The sequence below is a fragment of the Amblyraja radiata genome, chromosome 28 (genome assembly GCF_010909765.2).
Source record: "Amblyraja radiata isolate CabotCenter1 chromosome 28, sAmbRad1.1.pri, whole genome shotgun sequence".
NCBI classification, from domain to species: Eukaryota; Metazoa; Chordata; class Chondrichthyes; order Rajiformes; family Rajidae; genus Amblyraja; species Amblyraja radiata.
This window is the reverse complement of record NC_045983.1, coordinates 17,165,170-17,187,971: the sequence shown is the minus strand read 5'-3', so window position 1 is coordinate 17,187,971 and position 22,802 is coordinate 17,165,170. Positions and strand designations below refer to the sequence as shown.

The window sequence follows — 22,802 nt, the reverse complement described above, 5'->3', positions numbered from 1 at the left end:
TTATAATGTTTTATTCTTAATTGTTTACTGTATATCATGTTGTTACTTGCGAGCAAAGCACCAAGGCAAATTCCTTGCATGTATACATACTTGGCTAATAAAATGTATTCAATTCAATTCAATTCAAATCAATTTACCAGGCCTCTCAGAAGCTAAAGATACTGTATATTCCTGACTCCCCCACCATAGACTTTGTTGCGTTCATTGCAGTTTTTTGTATCGGGCACTTTCTCTGCAACTGTAATGTTATATTCTGTAGTCTGTTTCCTTTCACTCTACATATCCTGATGGACGTGTATAGCTTTTCATTGGAATCATGTATGAATGGTTTTACTTGGATAGAATGAAAACAAAGCTTTTCACTACATCTTGGATCATGCTGAGATGTAAGGTTTCAATGTACCATGAGCTTACATCGAGCTTTGTTGCAACAGTACAGAGCCCAAAGATGAAGAAGTCAGAATGGGAGATGGATTCAAGAAGTACAAGTGAATCCCTACTAACAAGGAGGGATTGCTTGTGTCACAATTGGTGTGAAAGATCACTAGATACAGGCGAAAGTGTGAAGCAGAACATCTTGGAAAGCAAGACGTTATGTTTGGTGGTGGTATGGCATTGGAGATGCAGGTGATCACAAATGATACTCCATTGAATGTGGAGACTAGTAGCACAGAAGCAAGTACATATATGCAGCCCTATCCTTTTTCTGGGTAACAAGAGAGATGGCAGAAATCGGGGAAGTGAAACAGGCGCAGCTGAGATGTAGTGGAAGGGAAACCAGACTTAAAGAAAAGAGGTGGCAACATCGGAACAAACATGTCAAGGACAGAAAGAATGAGAATGGAATGGAGTCCTTGCAGGAAGCAGGGTGAGAAGAAATCTAGTCAAAACAATAGTGGGATTAAGTGAGTTTACAGTGGATATAAATTAACATGGGCTTGGAAATGTAGCTCAGGAAGCAAAGAGGTAATGACCTAAGGTCAACAGAGATTACTGGGGCAACAAAGTAGATAATCAATAAACCATTGGAATATTTGAATCTGAAATGGACTTCTGAAGTAGATGGACGGGCAGGATAGAAATGGTTCACTTTACATATGAGGAAGAAAAGTAATCTTGGTGGTGGTGAGAGATGAAATGAAGAAGCTCAAGTCCTCAATAGCAGCTAAATTGTGGAATTGAAGCAGACCCGGGTGAAATCTAGTTCGTTATCCTTTTTATAATACCAGATAATGCACCCCCTCCTCACCATTTATAATGAAAGAGAGTCCATGTCCGTGTTGGAATTCATTTAAGTAATAGTTGTAGCGCAAGCAGTCTGCATTTTTGATGATAGTCATCGTCATAGAATGATAGTCGTAGCTAGTGGAAGCTAGTCTTCAACATAGTCGAAGGAGGTCGAAGGAGGTCTTCTACATAGTCGAAGGAGGTCTTCAACATGACATTTTTTTTCAATCTCTCCTAAACTCTTCTAAACTCGCCAATTAGGTCAAGTGGGATAGCCCCTTTACATCAGAACTGATGCAAAAGTAACTGTAATGTGAAAACGCACACCTCCAGATTCAGGGACAGTTTCTTCCCAGCTGTTATCAGGCAACTGAATCATCCCAAGCACAACCACAACCAGAGAGCGTTCCTGAATTACTATCAACCTCATTGCTGACCCTCGGTCTATCTTTAATCGGACTTTACTGGCTTTACCACGCACTAACGTTATTCCCTTATCATGTATCTATACACTGTAAATGACTCAACTGTAATCATGTATTGTCTTGACTGGATAGCTTTGCAACAGAAGCTTTTCACTGTACCTCGGTACACGTGACAATAAAATGAACTAAACTAATAACAAACTGCAACGGGTCCCCGTAATTTAATGCTTTTAAGCACAAAAGAGATTTTACCTTGAATATACTTCAGTGCATTCTCTTGATCTTCCTCCAAGTGGTTAGCAGTCCAAAGGAATAAGCCTGCCCCGATAATAGTAACAAATGGGCAGATTAAGAGAGCATGCTGCAGACTCTCAAACTTCTTATCGATTAAATCCGGTTGAGACTCCTGAAGAGCTGTGGAGATCTGCATGCAGATAGGAGAATTAATCATTTCATACGCAACTTGTTACACCAAAGTCCGCATTTGGTTCAGCAGCCCTGCTGCTCAAACCCTCACCCAGATCTTTATTACCTCTTGACTTAATTATTGAAACATCAGTTCTTGGTCAACCTTCCTCGAACTACTTGATTTGAGGACATTCAAAACTCTGCTGAATGTATCGGGCAATATTCAGTTCACCCCATCGACTCTCTCTACCAACTCATTCTGGCTCCTGCCGTCTAAAAGCATCATGGGTGGCCTTTTGCTTTACATCCACTTTCCCACTGCCCATGTCCTCAAATTCCTTTTGTGAACAAAAATCTATCAGAGATCCTTGAATATCCAAAAATGACTGAGCAGACCAGAGGTGAGAATTCCTAACATGCACACCCCTCTTTGTAAAGAACCTTGGCCCCATCTCAGTCTTAAAAGGCTGGTCCTTATCCTGGGTTCAGGACCTCAGTTCTTCACCCACTTCAGTCCCTCATAAGAGATTTGTATGGATCAATGAGATTACCTCTCATTCTCTGAAACACCAGTAAGCCCGTCCAACTCAATCTTTCTTCAAAGGATATTCTTCTCATCTCAGAAACCAATCTTGTGAACCAGCATTGGACTGCTCCAAATCAGGTATAATTGTCTAATATAAAGAGACAACCACAGATAGTGCTGTCACCATCTGTACACGCTGCTGAATTAAATAGACCTTGGTGAAACCTGAAGAAACCAAAATATCACCCATCATTTTTCTCCAGAGATGCTGCCTGACCCACTGAGTTACTCCAGCACTTTGTGTATATCTTCGGTATATACCAGCATCTGCAGTTCCTTTCTACAGATTTTGTCTGCTCCACTGCGAAATCCACTCAATGTGTGCCTACTTTGCAGATGAGCTCCTCCCTCCATCAGGAGTACAATGAGATCCTCTCTCACTGCCCCCTCTCTGTTATTCCTACTGCTCTCCAGCTCTACGAGTGTCTGAAGAGGGGTCCTGACCCAAAACGTTACCCATCCTTTTCCCCCAGAGATGCTGCCTGACCCACTTTGTGTCTATCTTCGTTGTAAAGCAGCGTCTGCAGTTCCTTTCTATGCCTTGGTGGCATTGTTTGTAGGAGAAAATGAAGTAAAGGAGAGTGCAACTTACAGCACCAACGATGTATGGACTGAAGGCATCGCCGAGTATGTGGGAGATGGTGATCTGGACGGCCTCAGCCATCGAGCGACGAGATGGAATCACGACATACTGAAGCGGAGAGAAAAAGGAAAGCAGAGATTGTGGTTCACGTTTTATGACTTCCAGGCTGTACATTACCCCATTTCAACAATGTCTCTTCTGGCACCAAGATTCAACCTCCTGAAGCTCATATTTTTTCAGAAGCAGGCTTTTCTTACCAGCTGCGCACAGTGGAACGTGTCGACATGCTGCCCCTGAAATCACTGTGCATGGACTGAAATTGCCAAACATCGGAATGCAGAGGAACATTCGGGACTACAGTAAGTCATGGACTCATAGAGTCAACAGCATGGACACAGGCCTTCAGCCCAACCTGCCCATGCCAACCAGCGTTCTATCTACATTAGCCCCACCTGCCTGCATTTGGCCCATATCCCTCTAAACATTTCTTATTCATGTACCTGTCCATATGTCTTTTAAATGTTGTTATTGTTTCTGCCACAAATGCCTCCTCCGGCATCTCATTCCATATACATACAGAGGGATACCACCCTCTGTGTGAAAAAGTTGTCCCTCAGATTCCTATTAAATTTGTCCCCTTTCATGTTCAACCTATGTCCTCTTGTTCTTGATTCCCCTCCTCTGGGTAAAATACTTTGTATATCTACCCTCTCTATTCCCCTCATGGTCTTATACATGAATGTCTGGGTAAAGTAGATTTGGAAGTTCTTCACATATGGACATACCACTTAGAGGAATTCAAAATGTTATTAATTTAGACACACTTGATGGAAGAGTACACAAAGTGCTGGAGTATCTCAGCGGCTCAAGAAGCATCTCTGGAGAACATGGATGAATGACATTTCAGGTTGGGACGCTTTTTCAGTACCTGAAGACTGAAGAAGGGTCCCGATCAGAAACGTCACCTCCCATTGTCTTCCAGAAATGCTGCCTGACCCAGCTCTGTGTGTCCTTTTGTGTAAACCAGCAACTGCAGTTCCTTGTTTCTACATTGATGGAAGAGTCGGTGTCTTGTGCTCGCTACTTACCAAGAGAATATCTGAAACTATTGAAAAATTCATAGCAAGGAACATGTCACCAAAGAAGACGCAAATCTTTGGAAAAAAAGAAGAGAAAGAAAATTACTCAACATGTCGTTTTTATGGTAACCAGGGTCCAGGCAACAAGGCCTTCAGTATGATGGGGCAGATAGGAAATGGCAGTACAGGCAGACACAACATCATGAGCCTGAAATGTCCAGGACTAAACATCCCTGAACCAATCCTACAAAAGACTACCTTATTGGGTATTACATTATATTATATATTTATATTAATGAACTTATTATAAATAGATGAGCATGATATAGAGACACATTTCATATGACTATTGTAAGGGCTACATAATTATTAAAATTATACACTGTCAAAATTAATATTACTTAGGGTTGTGTTTGATTGATAATTGTGTATAGTGTATTGTGAGCTGTCCAATGTTATGGTGCTGTACAAATATGAATCGTGCAGTAATTTTTTCTCCTCTGTAGTGGTTAAAATCTGATAAATTTACAGCACAAGTGGTGGTAATTCCTTGCCATTGTGCTGCTGCTGCTGTGAATGCAGAGGGTTATAAAACACGTGGAGAGAGTTGGAAAAGGGAATTTACATATCAGCACTTTTAAAAAGAGCAGGGGGATGGAGTGGGGGGGAGGGGGGGGAGTGAGGGCTAAGAGGGGTCTGAAGAGGAACTCTTGTTTACCCAGGGAGTGGCTGGGATCTGGAGCACTCTGCCTGAAGGGTGGTGGTGGTGGCAGATACTTGCACAGCATTTAAGCATCAAAGCACTTGACTTGCCGAGGTCTTAAAGGTGGCGGGCTCAATGCTGGTAAATTGGATTAGCTTAGTTGGGTACTTGGTGGGCAGCATGGACGTGGTGGGCTGAAGGGCCTGTTTCTGTGCGATATGACTCTGTGGCTTAAAGCACAAACCAGTGTGTGGTAGACTATGCTTCACTTGCATGGATGAATATAACTTCAACAACGATTCTTTGAAACAAAGGAGAGCGAAAATACTTCATAGAAGTATATCGAGTTGTGAGAAAAGACACAAAATGTTAGAGTAAGCGAGTCAGTCAGCATCCCTGGAGAACATGGATAATTTGCTGGTTTGCCAACGAGCAACTCAAAGGCATCCGTTTGAGATATTGGCTCAATGTATCTCTCTCCACAAGCATAGCCTGACTGGCTGAGCATTTCCCACTGCCTTGTACAGCAGAATGTTCCCTCTGTTTGTATTCCCACTCACTAACTGGCCTCATTTCAATGCTTTTCCCCATCCTCTCTCATCTAACCACTTCCTTTAACCTGTAGACTGAACAGCCTCCACTAGCAGTTATGGCCTCATCCTATCATTGAGATTCCCGATGTCATTATCCACTCAGCACCATTTCTCCACAACATAAAAGCACCTTGTTTTCTCACTTTCCCAGTTCTGACAAATGTTCTTTAGACCTGAAACATTAACTCTGTTTTTCTCTCTCCACGCCTGCTGCTGATCAGCTGTTTCTGGGTTTTTTTAATTCATTTTTTTGCAAATTCCCAGCACCTGCAGTATTTTTGATTCTCAATATTTGTAGGCGAACTGGCTTGGTGAATAGTGAAAGACTTGGATAGAGTGGATGTGGAGAGGATGTTTCCATTAGTGGGAGAGTCTAGGAACAGAGGTCATAGCCTCAGAATTAAATGACGTTTCTTTAGGAAGGAGGTGAGGAGGAATTTCTTTAGTCAGAGGGTGGTGAATCTGTGGAATTCTTTGCCACAGAAGGCTGTGGAGGCCAAGTCAATGGATATTTTTAAGGCAAAGGTAGATAGATTCTTGATTAGTACGGGTATCAGGGGTTATGGGGAGAGGGCAGGAGAATGGGGTTAGAGGGGGAGAGATAGATTAGCCATGATTGAATGGCAGATTGGACTTGATGGGCCGAATGGCCTAAATCTGCTGCTATCACTTATCACATGAGCTCATGGCTTTGCTGTGCCCCACCCAACGTTAATCTTCAACCAAAATCATTATTAAATAACTTTTTATTTTATGTAAAGTTGCTAAAGCTGCATTAAACTAGAGACAGAGAAAAACAAACTGACAACTTAATTTGCTGTGGCAAGTTTTAGGATGAGATGAAGTTGTGAATTGCACTGTATAAAGGTAAATGCCTTTGAATGAAAAATGACATTGAACATAGCACAGCACAGCCCAGGAACGGGCCCTTCGACCCACAATGTCTGTGCTGAACATGATGCCAAGTTAAACTGATCTCATCTGCCTGTTACAAATGATCTATATCCCTCTATTCCCTGCACTTCCATTTAAAAACCTAAATACCAGTTATCATTCTTATATAATTCTTAACTGCCTTTTCTAATCACTTATTGAACCTGCACTTAATCTGGAATGATCCGAGCTGCAGTTTGAGAAATTTGTGTCAACAAGTACAAAGAGTTTGCACAATTGAAAGCAAAACAATTCCCGGCTCGGTTTTAATACGAGCTTCACTTAAATCTCCCTGGCCACCACTGCACATCAATGCAGACGCATTGTTGTGGGAAATCCTGACTGTGTAACACATGATAACATGGGCACCATCTGAAGGTTTGACATGGTTGTATCTGTACTTACGTACGCGGCTACAATGCTCTTGCTGGCCACCACGATGACGGAGAACAAGAAAGGTGTGCTCAACAACAGGCCAGCTGCACAAATAAGAGGATCTGCATGAGGGTTCTTTTTCCGTAAGTTCCTTGAAATCAGTGCCCCGATCACGATTGCAAGGATGCCCGCCACGCAGGTGATGGCGCCGAATATTATGCTGCGGGAATCAGAGATGGGTGGAAAATGCAGTCAAAGCTTCTGAGCCAAACCAAGAGTAAGCATCGACACCTGAGCTGACCCGGCTCAGCACATCTAGTCTAATGGCCATCTAGTCTAATGGCCATCTAGTCTAATGGCCATCTAGTCTAATGGCCATCTAGTCTAATGGCCATGGGGGTGAAAAGCTGCATCTGTTGTCTGCACAGGCTCGCAGTGGGCACCCGAGGTCGGATGGGCCTGTGGTGGGTGATGGAGGTCAGATGAGGACACCGTCGTGAACAAAGAGGGACCCGGCTTGGGGAAAGGAGGCCACTGAGAATAAAGATGGACCTTTGGGACTACATTGAACACTTTGTAACTTTGTCGGTGCCCGAGACGCAACGACCCTTTGCATACTTTGTGTATGTTATGCAAAACAAAGTATTTCACTGTGACATGTCACATGTGATAATAAATTATCATTCATTCAATAAAGTTTCATTCATTCATTCATTCACACCCTGTCTACATAGCCTGTGAACCAGATACCTATCTGCTGACAAATGACCCAGAGTGAAAGTTCTGTCAGTGCAGACTCCCATCATTTAGTGCAGTGTAATCAGGAATTCCCTATCAACTTGCTCTTTAGGCTGAAACAAAGGCTTGGTGTCAGCTTAAAGGGCGTGGTGAAGAAACCGGAAGGTGCAGGGATTGATTGGGAGATTCTGTTTGCTGATAAGGGTACGGCTAGCAGGTAGGGAGATCTTTCCAAACGGAGAGAGCAAAGGTACTGGGGGCAACGTGTTCCTGTTAGGGTGAAGGGCAAGGCTGGCCGGTGTAGGGAACTCCAGCTGTTCAAGCTCCAGTCAGGCTCTTAAAGATAGCGGAGTCAGGGTATATGGGGAGAACGGGGTATTGATTGGGGATGATCAGCCATGATCACATTGAATGGCGGTGCTGGCTCGAAGGGCCGAATGGCCTACTCCTGCACCTATTGTCTATTCAAGGAAGAAGGAGGCATGCGTTAGGTTTAGGCAGTGAAGGTTCAAACAAATCCCTCCGCCAGTGTAAGTGTAGGAGTGCGGTGAAGGCAACCATGAGGCCAACAGATGATATAAAATGGAGCAGGCAGAAAAGGTAAAAGAAAATCCTGAGATTCCACAGGTATATTACGAGGAAAAAGTGTGGCTCGGGAGAGAATGGGTCCCCTTCATGATCAGCATGGCCATCATTATGTCGAGGCACAATGGCACAGTGGAGGTTGGCTAATGTTATTCTATTCGTCATGAAGGGCAGCGGGGGCATCCCAATGAACTACAGGCTGGTGAGGCTGACGTCAGTGGTGGGAAATCTGTTGGAGGGGATTCTTAGAGACAGGATAAGAGTTTTTTTGAAGTGGTCACCAACAGGATTGGTGAGTAGACATTTTCTACGTGGACTTTTGGTCTTTGACAAGTTCTGGTATGATAGGCCAGTCTGGGAGGTCAGGTCTTCCCCATGACCCAGTGAGAGTATTGTACTAGAGCAGAGGGTTAGTTGAAAGGGACAGGACCGTAGAATGGTGGACAGTGTAACCACAGCCCATTCCCTTCCCCATTGTGGCAATGGTCAACTAGATGTGTGTTCAGTCTGAATTAATGGCCCAGCGAGATACGCTGCCTGTGCCCACCACCCACTCTCAGCTGTGAATAATGTGAAGGAAACATAGAAACATGGAAAATAGGTGCAGGAGTAGGCTGTTCGGCCCTTCGAGCCAGCACCGCCATTCAATACGATAGTGGTTGATCATTCAAAATCAATTACCCCGTTCCTGCTTTTGACAAAGAAGTTGACAAGCAGCCATACCTGTCATTGGAGCTGACTTTGCTCTGTTCTAGCGACTGTCTGGACCGTGCACGGTACAGGTAGATGGGTCCCCAGAGTCCGAGCACGCCGGTCGTGAAGATGACAGCTGCGGCCCCAAAGGACGACAACATGAAACTCCAGCTGAAAGTCAAGAGGAGGAGAATTCAGTGGGCGAATTCTGCGGAGGAGCTGAAGGGGTTTACGTTGGCCCGTGCCCCAGTATGCTGCTACAGTATACAGTTTCCAACGCCCTGTACTTCCACAGGCTAGCAAGCATCTAGCTCCAGTGGTCAACTCCCTGCTTGTAGGAGAGTCCACGACTTCTGGTGATCACCAATGACACTCAGCACTGGAGCTGCTGAAGACGGTGAACGTGCACCTGGTTTGCACAAGAAGATGAAGCTCTATTCCAGGTAAACTGACTGCCCACTACAGACCCCGACACAGGCACAATATGCCACAACTGCTCTAATCTCGCATGGCAAGGTTTTTCTTGTCCATTATGGTACCATATTAGGCTCAGTATACGTCTTTCTTATTAACTTGCTGATACATCAGGCTACTGCCAACAAGGGGCGGCACGATGGGGCAGTAGTAGAGTTACTGCCTAACAACAATCCTCACTGCGGGTGCTGTCTGTACAGAGATTGTTCGTTCTCCCCGTGACCGCGTGGGTTTTCTCCAGGTGCTCCGGTTTCCTCCCACACTCCAAAGACGTACAGATTTGTAGGTTAATTGTAGGTATCTGGGCATGATGTTGACAGGAGCGACCACTGCTCAGTTGGCTCTGAAGGCAGGACTTTGTCCCGCTAGGAACTGGGCAGCGGTGGCTTCTGTCAACATCATGCCCTGATACAGGAAGACTGCTGTCATGGAGTCATAGAGAAACACAGCACGAAACTGGCCCTTCAGTCACTGAGTCAATGCCGCTTACACTAACCCTACATTAATGCTTTCCTATTGCTCTGCCTGTATTCTATCAATCCCACTCCCTGCCCTAAGATTCTCCCACTCACCTGCGGGCTATGTACCACCTCCATCACAAATTAACCCAGCAACATGCATATCTTTGGGATATGGGAGGAATTAGGGACATGTGGAGGAAACCCACAGGGTCACAGGTAGAACGAGCAAACTCCACACTGTCAGTGCCCAAGGTCGGGATTGAACCCTGTTGTCTGGACTTGTGAGAAAGCAGCACTACCAGCAGCATCGTTCTGAGCACAAGGTCAGGTCGGTTCCTTCTCTACCTGCCGCTGATCCAGTCTGACAGCTGTGTCCTTCAGGATTCAGCCAAATCACTACCAGTGAAGGACATTGGATCCCTCAGCCGGAATACATTCAATATATTATGGTGGCATGGTGGTGCAGTGGTAGGGTCGATGCCCAAACCTGAATACGGATTCTGTCTGTACGGAGTTTGTACGTTCTTCCCGTGACCGCATGGGTTTTCTCCGAGATCTTTGGTTTCCCCCCTCACTCCAAAAACGTACAGGTTTGCAGGTTAATTGGCTTGATATAAGTATAAATTGTCCCGAGTGTGTGTAGGATAGTGTTAATGTGCGGGGATCGCTGGTCAGTGCGGACTCGTGGGCACTGTTTCTGCGCTGTGTCTCTAAACTACACTAAACAATGCCTGAATTGTGCAATTCAATGTGCAAGGGCACTACTCCCTTGGCTTCTTCCAGGCAGTCGTCAACACTGAGCTACTTCAGTGTATTTACACTGAGAGTGAAGCAGTGACCATCCAGACCTGCTCGTTACTCACAGGACATGTAATGTGGAGTTGGGATTCAGGAAGGAGGGTGAATAAGGGATTAGAACTGGAGAAGAAATTAAGTTCGCTGAGCAGAAAAGATGGCAAGGTGACTTCTGCCCTCTGCAGTCGCAGGTTGGGATAGATTGTCACCAAAGCCTAGAAATAGGAGCATAAAGTATTGTCCATCTATGCACTACATAGTTAAAAATCAATTTTACTCCCAGCAGATTGGCAGGTTTCCTATGCAGACCTTGTTTCCCAGCACTGCTGTCCTTGATGTATCTGCTATCTCTCTCTCTCTCTCTCTCTCTCTCCCTCTCCCTCTCTCTTTTCCGTTTCAAGGACTTTATTCCACAATTGCATATTATAATGTACCAAAAGTAAATAAACATTCAATGGTCACAATACATCAAGCAGTCATTATAGTACAATGGTGCAATCTTTATTTACAATGCTCTCGACCCCTCGCGGCGACCAGCGTTCACGAAAGGCCTCCAGAGTCCCCGTGGACACCTCGTGTTCCCACCCCAGTGACACGCGAGCACAGACATCGGCCCGGAAAAGGGGCAGGCAGCCGACTCTGGCGTGACCATCGACCGCCCGCTGCCTGGACCCGCGAGTGGCCATCTTGGACAGGCCCAGGAGAAAACTGACAGGGAGATCCCACCATCCCAATCGGCCCTCCCCACTCCCTTCTCCTGTGCCCAAACACCAGACTAAAATGCAGCCAAAACTTGAGGAGCAGCCCCCCTTCAGATATTCGTACAGGGGCAGCAACCTCACACGCGCCATATACACGTGGAACACGGTCTCTTCCTCGCCGCGGAGGTTACAGGCCTTTTCTACGTTTCTATGTAACTCATTATCGTTTATTTGCTCCATTTCCTGCCTGAATCCAGAAGATTGCACAGAGTGGGTAACTGTGCTGCAGGCCCAAGGTGCCTGGGTACTGAGGCAGTAGGAGGCAAGGACTGGGAAAGGTCCTGGGCCGACAGCACATAACATGTAAAACCAGAAACCTTGCTTCCTTTAAAGAACGGAAGGTACACAAAAATGTTGGAGAAACTCAGCGGGTGCAGCAGCATCTATGGAGCGAAGGAAATAGGCAACATTTCGAGCCGAAACCCTTCTTCAGACTGACAGGGAGAAGGGTTTCGGTCCGAAACGTTGCCTATTTCCTTCGCTCCATAGATGCTGCTGCACCCGCTGAGTTTCTCCAGCATTTTTGTGTACCTTCGATTTTCCAGCATCTGCAGTTCCATCTTAAACATAATTCCTTTAAAGAATCCCTGTTAGGTTCCATCAACAACCTTTCGCCTTCCCTCCAGGGATTCTTCAGAGCTGTGCTAATGAGCTCAGAAGGTCAGCAAAGATGAAAGATCACCCTGCAGTCGGGCCATGCCTGTTGGCCTCGGTGTCTTGGATTAGGTCAGGAAGGCGAACGCAAGGGTCAAGCACTTTCCTCGTTATCCAATGATGTGTTCCCATCCAGGATCTAGCTCTTCAGTAATGTCCTCCACACTCCAATGAAGATCAGTCATTTGGATGGAGTCCACAGATGACAGCCAACACTCATGATAAATTACTGCAGCGACAACTAATATGGGTTAAGATGTAGGTAAATTGGCAGTTCCCGTTATGTCCATGACATGGCGCTGTTGAGCCATCGTGCAAACCTTGTTCGTGAAAACCAAATTCAAAGTGTTCCCAGCAACCACATCCTTTCTTTCTTCCTGAGTTCTTTCTTCCCAAAAGCCCTTTCTGGCTTATGTCCTCCCTCCACCACCTCCAGTTTAAATTCCATTTGGAATATTTTGGAGGACCAAGAAACCAAGAAACCAAGATCCTGCTCTTTTCAACATCTTTACATGTTGGAAGTGGATAAAAATGTGACGGCTGTATTATTGAATACTGCGGAGGCTCAGATGTTTTGTTCATTCAGGGCAGACTTTATGACTTTGAGGGATGTAGGGAAGGAGAAGGAAAATGATTCTGGGGTAAAAGATTATCCATGAGCATATTGAACGGTGGACGAGGTCGATTGGTCAAATAATGTCCACAGTCTCACCTTGGGACAGAAGGCAAGTTTGAAGATATGAGTTTGATGGCCACTGCAGTCCCAAAACATATTCTAGCTGATTGTGGATTTTTAAAGTGTATTCTCTTTTACAATATAGGAAAGGTCACAGCAAAATTTGTAGAACGTAAGACGACAAAGTGTGGAATTGTGCTTGGCAGTTCTGGAAGGAAGGAATCTCCAGCTCTTGGCTCCTTACGTCCGGACCAAGTGCACGTTCGAGTCGAAAGGCGGAAGTGGGAAACGAGCTGCAGGTCAGATATAGGCTCATCAGCCGTTCCACTCTGTCCCTGAGCTCTCTGCACTGAGCTGCTGAAGGCAGGGACCAGAACAGTTTAATTAATCCAGGGGCTGAAAAGGTCTGAAGAAGGGTCTCAACCTGAAATTTCACCTATTTCTTTTCTCCAGAGATGCTGTCTGACCCGCTGAGTTTTGTATATATCTTCCGTTTAATTTATTCATTATTTGCATCTATTTGGATAGTTTTACCACATTGCTATTGTAGATATTTGAGCAGCTTTCGAGGGTCTTTGCCGGGGTAAGTTGTCAGTGGAGCAGGGGCATGGCCTGACGGGTGCATCACCCTGGGTGACTTGCCACAGAGACCGGTCGCTTCCTGAATCTCAGCTCTTTCCACCTCTTTTCCATTGGGAAAAGCTGGGCTTCTTTGGGCACCAGACCAATTACACCTCAACCTATTCAGGGAACAAGGATCCCGACTCAAAAGCATCACCTGTCCATGTCCTCCACAGATGCTGCCTGACCCACTGTGTTCCTCCAGCGCTGTGTTTAGCTCTGAGGGTGCTTTTACATCCAAGTTCTGAGCTGCTGGACCTTTAGTTAGACTGGGTAATGAACCTGTGGAATTCATTTTCACAGATGCCTGTGGAGGCCAAGTCATTGAGTATTTTTAAAGTGGAGATTCGTGATTAGTAAGGGTGTGAAAGGTTACGAGGAGAAAGCAGGAGAACGGGGTTGAGAGGAAACGATAGATTAGCCCTGATCGACTGGCAGAGTAGACTTGATGGACTGAATGGCCTAATTCTGCTCCTATAATATATGAACATAATAAAGAGTGTGTACAGTCTTATAACTGAAGTCTGTTCAACAATGTCTCTAATTACCCCTGACTGATCTACGAGACAAAATAATGGACGTGGTTTACTTGAAGTTTCAAAAAGCAATTGATTTATTTCCTTTCTTTTCTTAAGGCCCTCTTCTCTTTGGGGCCTTTTTGTTCACACTTTCAAGCACGCAGTCTACTTAACCATCATTATTCATTTAACGCCAACTACTGCGGACTACACATCACTACTATCCTCATTCTTCTCTTCTTTCTCTTTTCTCTTTTTCTATTACTGGTTAAAGTTTTTTAAAAAAAGAAGTCGTACACGAAATGTATTATGTTGCAAATCATGATTAAGATGTATGTACATTGCTTCTAATATTTTTTTTAAAAAGCAATTGATAAATTATCAAACAAAAAGAAAGGCGGCAAAAGTTATTGCTCCTGATAATTCGAGAAAATGATCACTTGGGTAGAGATTTGGTTGTGAAAAGGGAAAAGACAGGAAGACAAGAGAATGCAGATGCTGGAATTTTGATTTAAAAACAGCAAACTGACTGCTGAAGGTATGAGAGTCTGAAGAAAGGTCCTGATCTGAAACGTCATCTGTCCATTTTCTTGTACAGTTGCTGCCTGGCCCACTGAGTTCCACCGGCAGTTAGATTTTTGCTCAAAATTCTGAAAAGGCATGACTGAAATTTTCAGCAATCATGGAGAAACAGTGTCTTTCTTCCTGATTGCCGTGTTATATTACAAAAGGTTAATAACAATTTAAAATGCCATTAAAGTAGGTTGAGGTTGTACCACTGTAAATGTTGTGAGGCTTAGTTAAAAAAATGGAAGCATTGCTTTATAAAGCAAAGCAGATTTTAGCTGAAGATAGACACAAAATGCAGGAGTGACTCAGCAGGTCAGGCAGTGTCTCTGGAGAAAAAGAATAGATGATGTTTCAAGTCGAGATCCTTCTTCAGACTGAGTCAGGGGAAAGGGAAACGAGAAATATAGATGGTGATATAGAGAGATATAGAACAAATGAATGAAAGATATGAAAAAAAGTCATGGTGATGAAGGAAAGGTGGAGCCCACAATGGTCCATTGTTAGCTGTGGGCTAGATGATAACGAGTTGACCTGCTGAGTTACTCCAGCCTTTTGTGACTAAATTCAGCTGAAACCAGCATCTGCAGTTCCTTCCTACAAATTTAAGCTGGTCTGGTCACATGGAAGGAGGTAAACGCGAGGCACCTTGTGACAGTTTAGCTTAGTTTAGTTTAGATTAGTTTAGCGAGACAGGCACTTTAGCCCACCGAGTCTCCACTAACCAGCGATTCCTGCATATTAGCACTATCCTACACACACTAGGGACAATTTACAATTTTACCAAGCCAATTAACCTACAAACCTGTACATCTTTGGGGAGGAAACCAGAGCTCCCGGAGAAAACCTACACAGGTCACGGGGAGAACGTCCAAACTCCGTACAAACAAGCACCCGTAGCCAGGATCGAACCCGGGTCTCTGGTGTTGTAAGGCAGCAGCTTTACCGTTGCGCCACTGTGCCGCCGGTTGCTGCCTGTGTAAGCTGCAGGAAGGGCGGGCTGGTTGCAACACAGCACAACCGAGAAAAATGTAAAGAAATACATTTTGGAAGCAAGAGAAGAGGACAAGATGTCCATTATAAGTGAGAAGATTTACATTGGTTTAAGAAAACATTGACTCCATAGCTTAGAATGGCTAGATAGGGGCAATAAACAGGGAATAAGTGTCATTCTGGTGTCCATGCTGGGTTTTTATGGCATTTTTTGTTTTTATTGCAAAATTCAACTTGTTCAGCATTATATCTGGAGTTGTGGAATGCCAGTGCAGAGAAGTCATTCTCACCATCTGCATGACCATAGTCAGGCTGCATTTGGCGTGTGAAGCTCTGAATTAGTGGAATGTGGTTAAAAACAACCAGAAAAGGGATGTTGACAGGAAGAAGTGGTTACACAAACAAGCAAGGCTTGGGTAATTGTTCTTTGTCCTGGAGCCTAGAGGTAAAGTAATAATGCAAAAGAGTTTGTATTTACAAGATACAGAGAGAATGGTTCCCATGGGCGAGGTAAAAGTACACATTTCAGATAATCCCAAGAACTAAAGGCTACTTTCTTCACACGAAGCAGAGAATATTGCAGAGTTCCGTTCTGTGTAATCACCCACAGTAGCCACTATAAGGAGCGATGTGTCGATAAAGCCAATGCCAGGAACCTACTTTGTCACCAGGTATTTCAGATCCTGCAGCCAGGAGGTTCTGGAGAGCAGGGAGTCCGTGTGGTTTTCTGCCGCTCCTCGTGGAAGATCAGGCACCAGGAAGGTCAGGAGGAACAAGGCAACGAAACAAAGACATGGGGTCACCTGTGGGAGCAAGCAAATGGAGCATGCTACTCATTTCAGTTTAAACTGGAAACTTAGTCAATAGTTTACATGCATTTATATAATGGTTCTATGGCAGTGCCTTGCGTATAAAGTCATCTCTGGAACAATATCCACTAAAGCATTACAAGAAGCTGCACCAAATTTTCAGTCCAAAATAGAACATGACATGGCTCTGATGTGTTTGTTGCATCGTCCAACTGACTAGATGATTCTATTAATTGAGTGCGAATATTTTTAACATCTATGTGCAATTGCTGAATAGAAGATGTGAAAGGCTTCTTCTCTTTACCTGTATGACGGCTTTCTATAAGATTGTAATGAATCTGGCACGAGTGTTCATTGTTATGGCCCTGGATGGTCCTAGCTCAAGAGTACATGTCTGGGTTTTTTTAGTTTAGATACAGGCCCTTCAGCCCACCGTGTCAGCGCCGACGAGCGATCATGCCACCAGCACTATCGCACACACTAAGGACAATTTACAATTTTACAGAAGACAATTAACCTTTCATTCAACTTCGATTTCACTAACGATCCAGAGTGGCTTATATTACCAGCTAGCAACACAAAGGACTATTTTACACACTGTCAGAGCACAACAACTTCTCCTTCCGCATGAACGAGCATCTGTGCAAAAGACTGTGGGTCCAACGTTGGAATTTCCCGCATACAGAATAATATTGTAACATTGTAACGTTCCACTGGGAGACGATGTGATGCAGAATTTCCTAGAACGACTGATATCAAACAGTGAGAGTGCAAGTACATAGCAATTAGTCTTACCCTCAATGCCCAGTGCCAGTCGCAGGTCAGCTGGAACATAGCAGACCCAAGGATGTAACCAAGGCCACTGCAAAGGAACAAATACGGCACATTTATCTCACCTGATCGTTGAACAAAGTAATCAACAATCTGTGTTTCAGAACCTTTGTGGCAGCCACCTGGTGGTGGGGGCTGTACATAACACTGTACATAACCTTCAGCTCTGGGGGGCATCCGCCATCTCGGGTCCCACCTAATTCGGCCTTACTGGGGTAAAAACGTTACGTACGAGGTCCGGCCACCTCGTTTGGCTGCCCGTCCGTTTTTGTGCCTCCGGTTCTGGGGGGAGGGGGTAATGTGGTGGCCCCTGGTGGTGAGGCCACGCACTGTACATAACCTTCAGCTCTGAGGGGTCACGTGTCCCAGTGATGAGAGGCAGGGGTCACTTAGTGGTCACGGGTGCCCCTGGGGAGTATTTAAAGTGTTAATCACACGCGCGCGGGGTGTGGAGTTAGGAGTCTAGTAGCAACAATAAAGAATCGCATTATTGAGCAAACTTCGTGTCCTGCTTTGTTCTTTAACAGACAGCTCTGTGTCAGATACACCTTGATCATTCAACTCGCTATTTGGCCACATTAAACATCTCCATTCCAATGACACTTCCGGCAAAGATGCAAAATGCTGGAGTAACTCAGCGGGGAAGGCAGCATCCCGGGAAAACATGGACAGGTGAAGTTTCGGATATGGACCCCTCTTCAGACTGATAGAAACATAGAAACATAGAAATTAGGTGCAGGAGTAGGCCATTCGGCCTTTCGAGCCTGCACCGCCATTCAATCTGATCATGGCTGATCATCCAACTCAATATCCTGTACCTGCCTTCTCTCCATACCCCCTGATCCCTTTAGCCACAAGGGCCACATCTAACTCCCTCTTAAATATAGCCAATGAACTACCTTCTGTGGCAGAGAATTCCAGAGGTTCACCACTCTCTGTGTGAAAAATGTTTTTCTCATCTCGGTCCTAAAAGATTTCCCCCTTATCCTTAGACTGTGACCCCTTGTTCTGGACTTCCCCAACATCGGGAACATTCTTCCTGCATCTAGCTTGTCCAACCCCTTAAGAATTTTGTAAGTTTCTATAAGATCCCCCCTGAGTCTTCTAAATTCTAGCGAGTACAAGCCGAGTCTATCCAGTCTTTCTTCATATGAAAGTCCTGACATCCCAGGAATCAGTCTGGTGAACCTTCTCTGTACTCCCTCTATGGCATGAATGTTTGATGGATCAGATGTCATGGGATGTGGGTGGTGTTGGCGAGGTAAATTATGGATTGCAGGTGGCATGAAGGGAGCTCAAAGTTGAGTTTGTGGGATGGGATGGGATGGGATGTATGTGGTGGCGGTGTGATTGAACGAGTGTTGATTAATGGAAGGGGTAGGTTGACTGGGGATGGAGGCAAGTGGAAAGGATTGGGAAGCTGGGTGAAGTGGTGAAGAAGGAGAAGTGGTGAAGTTGGGTGAAGTCTGAAGAAAGGTCTCGACCCAAAACATCACCCATTCCTTCTCTCCAGAAATGCTGCATGTCCCACTGAGTTTCTCCAGCTCTACCTGGGTGAAGTGATATTGGATGTAAAAAGGCAATGGGGTGATGGGTGACTGAATGGGGATGGTGGGAGGCTGGAGTGAGAATAGGGGTAATTGATTGGGATTATTACATGTCGCCAGATAGGGTTGGGGTGGACGGGAGCTAAATTGGTCGTGCATCGGCAGTGGTGATTGGGATGCAGACCATAGGAGAGAGAAGTAGGTGATATGTTCCCATTCATAAGTTCATAAGTTCTAGCAGCAGAATTAGGCCATTTGGCCCATCAAGTCTACTCTGCCACGCAATCATGGCTCATCTATCTTTCCCTCTCAACCCCATTCTCCTGCCTTCTCCCCATAATCCCTTACTAATCAAGAATCTGTCAATCTCGGCCTTAAAAATATCCTTTGACTAAAGTCCCCTGATTCTCTGTCTGGTCTCGACCTGAAACGTCACCTTTTCTCCAAAATGCCATCTGACCCGCTGAGTTACTCCAGCTTTTTGGGTCTATCTTCCATTGACTAATTATTGATTATTAGTTTTGTTGATTCAATTATTGTATATTCAACTATTATTGATTTAATAACCCCATGGCTTAGCCTTATGGGCCTGTCCCACTTACACAACTTTTTTGGCGACTTGCCGGCACCCGTCATAGGTCCTTGCAGGTTGCAGAAAATTTTCAACATGTTGAAAATCCAGCGGCGACCAGAACAAGGTACAACTCTTTGCGCGACTACTCAAGACCATGCAGGCTTCACCCCGCGACATGTCGCCGGGGTGTCACCTGTGTGGTCGTGCGTCATCTCCACAGTCGCCCAAAGAGTCGCAGCATCTTTCTGGTTGCCACTGGATTTTGAACATGTTGAAAAATTTCAGCGACCTGCAACGACCTATGACGGACACCGGCAGTCGCCGAAAAAGGCGCGTAAGTGGGACAGGCCCGTTAGTTGCACTTTCCTGACTGTTCAGCATCTCTGAAGACTATCTCTGAAGACTATCTCTGAAAATCTATCTGAATCTTGGATCCGTTTGCTGATATGGGTGCCACAGCTCTCATGCATGGAGGACGTCATAGGTTCACCAGACTCAGAGAAAAATAAAGTTCCCCTGGACTGTAGGGTCCAGGTTGAAGTTCGAATGACTGCAGGCCTTGACCAGCATCACATTACCACTTTGGAGGGAGAACCGTCCATTGGGAAAATTCTACACACTCATCTTTCATTCTTGGGGCCAGGAAAATAAAGGTGTAGTAGAACGCAGAGAATCACTCGATGGTGCTGGTGGTGGGATCCCAAACAGCAGGAACTGCACTTAGGATGGAGAATGGGAGGGGGAAATCCATATCCTTAATTCTGACCCACTTCATAATGTCAATGTTAGAGAGCATAGTAGGAACACACGTACCTTCCCACTGGAATTGCAATGTAGAAGAAAGAGAGAGCCCACGTCCTTTTGGCATCTGTGAAAAGGTCTGCGATAATAGTGGGTGCGATTGTAGAATAAATGGCTTGCCCTATCCCGACAACCGACAAGCACAAAATTAACAACCAAAAGCCCTGAGGAGAAAAGCAATTAAAGAATAGTGGGTCAGGAGCAGAGAGTCAAAGACATTTCTCAGTCAAACGCTTTCAATGCATTACTACTTTCAAATAATTACAAATGATGTACAAACTGGCATAGATCTAGCAAGCTTTGCCAGTTTCTGATTCAGAAACTCAGGCTCTGAGACATGAGAGTAGGAATGTTCATACGTTCATAAGCGATAGGAACAGAATTCGGCCATTCGGCCCATCGTTTACTGCCCCATTCATTCATTCATGGCTGATCTATCTTTCCCTCCAAACACCATTCTCCTGCCTTCTCCCCATAAGCCCTGACACCTGTACTAATCAAGAATCTATCTATCTGTGCCTTTAAAATACCAATTGACTAGGCCTCCACAGCCTCCTGAATTCCACAGATTCACCACCCTCTGACTAAAGAAATTCCTCCTCATCTCCTTAAAGGAATGTTTTGTTTTCAAGGTGTCTAAGGTATCTTGATGAATCAAAATAGAGAAAGACATTTCTTCAAAGTACTTTCCAAATCCATGACAGCCACCATTTGGAAAGGTTGGGGTAGGGGGAGAATGTGATAATTTCCAAGTTGTACCTTCATCATCATTTTATCTAAATCTGGGAATCGCCCATCTAATAGAGTAGGGAACATTTCAAATGGTCAACAAAAGATTGCCAGAATGAATGGGGAGAAAGATACTTTAATTCCAGGTGCATTTGGTATATTTGACAAAACCCCAGGTCCAAGAGAAGCACATGCACATATTTAACTGCTGCCTTTAGAATTTCCACCCATTAAACTTTACAGGAGAATAACAATCATTAAATGTTCATTCAGTCAAATGGTTAATGGAATTAAGTCAATGTTAAACTGGGATTATCAAAGACTTGACAGAGAATAACAGATACCAGTAGACTTGGGAAAGATTGGGCTGATTGCATTCAGCAAATACTTTGAAAATATGTGCTTTCAGATGTTGGAGGAGTTTGAAGTTGAGTTTTCCCTGAACTCTTCCTGAATTGGCCACATGCAAAAATAAGATGTCTCTTATGGGAAATATCTTGGTAAATCCTATGTGCAGTGCTGGGCCATATTTGGAACGTAGTGAATACTATGCACCCACTGATTTGTCCTCAAACTCAGCAATCAGGCCTATTCTGGAAACACCCCTCTAAGTTTAAGAACCTCTTGAAATAGAACTACAAACAAACTTCATGTTAGCTTTCCCCTCCTCCCTCCAAACTCCTGTTTTCATCATATCTTCCTGTCCCAGTTTCCTTCAAAGCTGTGCATTGAGACGGCTTTCTACCTTAATGGTGCTATAAAATGCAGATTGCCCAAGCTGCTGTATAAATCCTAGTACTTGCACTGTTGGTGAAAGCAGGATAAAGGGAATATAATTTTCTTATCAGATGACAAGCAGACATACTGATCTTTAAAAAGAAAAGAAAAGGAAGAAATACAAAGCTGCAGAGAAAAAAATTAGGAATGTAGATCCATCAGTTATGTAGCTTCAGTCAATGAACACGTTGGAGGCAGCACAGTTTATCAGCAACAATGATGCTTATACCTGTGCCAAATGGCTAGTGGGATGATGTTAGAACCAGCATGAAGTGAAAGGTTGCAACAGAAAGCATCCACACAACAGCAAGATAACTCCTCTTTACCCAGAAGATAATGCAGTCAGGTGCTGATCTGTCTGTGCTCGAATGCTTTGAGACATGCCAAGGGGAGACTGTAGTCAAAACAGAATTGGCATTAAATGGCCAACTTTCAGAACTGCCCTTGAGTCTCCCCAAACAAAAGATTAATCTATTGCTTGTCATCTATATTAATGACTTGGATGAGAATACAGTTGGCATGGTTAATTAATTTGCAGATAACATCAAAGTCGGCGGTGTAATGGACAGTGAAGACATTTATGTAAGATTGCAATAGGATTTAGATGAACTGAGGAATTGGGCCAAGATTGAATTTAACGGCAGTGTTGCTGTTTGGAAAGTTATACCAGGTCATGACTTACACAATAAACTGTAGCATGTTGTGGAACAGAGAGACCAAGGGATGCAGGTACACAGTTCACTGACAGGTAGATAGAGTGGTGAAGCCACAAAGCAGTCTTAGTTTAATATTAGTTTTAGAGACACAGCATGGAAACAGGTCCTTCGGCCCACCGAGTCCATGCCGACCATCGATCACCCATTCAAACTAGTTCTATGTTATCCCACTTTCTCATCCGCTCCCTACAGATTAGGGGCAATTTACGGAGACCAATTAACCTACAAATCCACGCGTCTTTTGGATGTAGGGGGAAACCGGGACACCTAGAGGAAACCCATGAGCCTCAGGGGTAACATGCAAACTCCACACAGACAGCACTCAAGGTCAGGATAGATCCCGGGTCTCTGTTGCTGTGAGGCAGCAGCTCTACCAGTTGTGCCACTGTGCCACCTAGTCTTGCTACAACTGCATACTACATTGATGAGTGTATTACAAACATAGAAATAGGTGCAGGAGTAGGCCATTCGGCCCTTCGAGCCTGCACCGCCATTCAATATGATCATGGCTGATCATCCAACTCAGTATCCTGTACCTGCCTTCTCTCCATACCCCCTGATCCCTTTAGC

At 44.7% G+C, this 22,802-nt stretch overlaps 1 protein-coding gene across 1 annotated transcript in view; it reads right to left on the bottom strand.

Annotated features, from left to right (window-relative positions):
* The window catches only part of LOC116989165 (protein spinster homolog 1-like), a 39,760-nt gene that overhangs the window by 13,875 nt on the left and 3,083 nt on the right, over positions 1-22,802 (bottom strand). Inside the window, exons 3-10 of the mRNA XM_033046391.1 lie at positions 20,023-20,174; positions 17,053-17,119; positions 16,109-16,251; positions 8,959-9,099; positions 6,943-7,132; positions 4,318-4,383; positions 3,239-3,337; positions 1,905-2,076 (exon numbers count right to left, since the gene is read on the bottom strand). Of these exons, the coding sequence (XP_032902282.1) occupies positions 1,905-2,076; positions 3,239-3,337; positions 4,318-4,383; positions 6,943-7,132; positions 8,959-9,099; positions 16,109-16,251; positions 17,053-17,119; positions 20,023-20,174 (1,030 nt within the window). The remainder of the gene's footprint in view (positions 1-1,904; positions 2,077-3,238; positions 3,338-4,317; positions 4,384-6,942; positions 7,133-8,958; positions 9,100-16,108; positions 16,252-17,052; positions 17,120-20,022; positions 20,175-22,802) is intronic.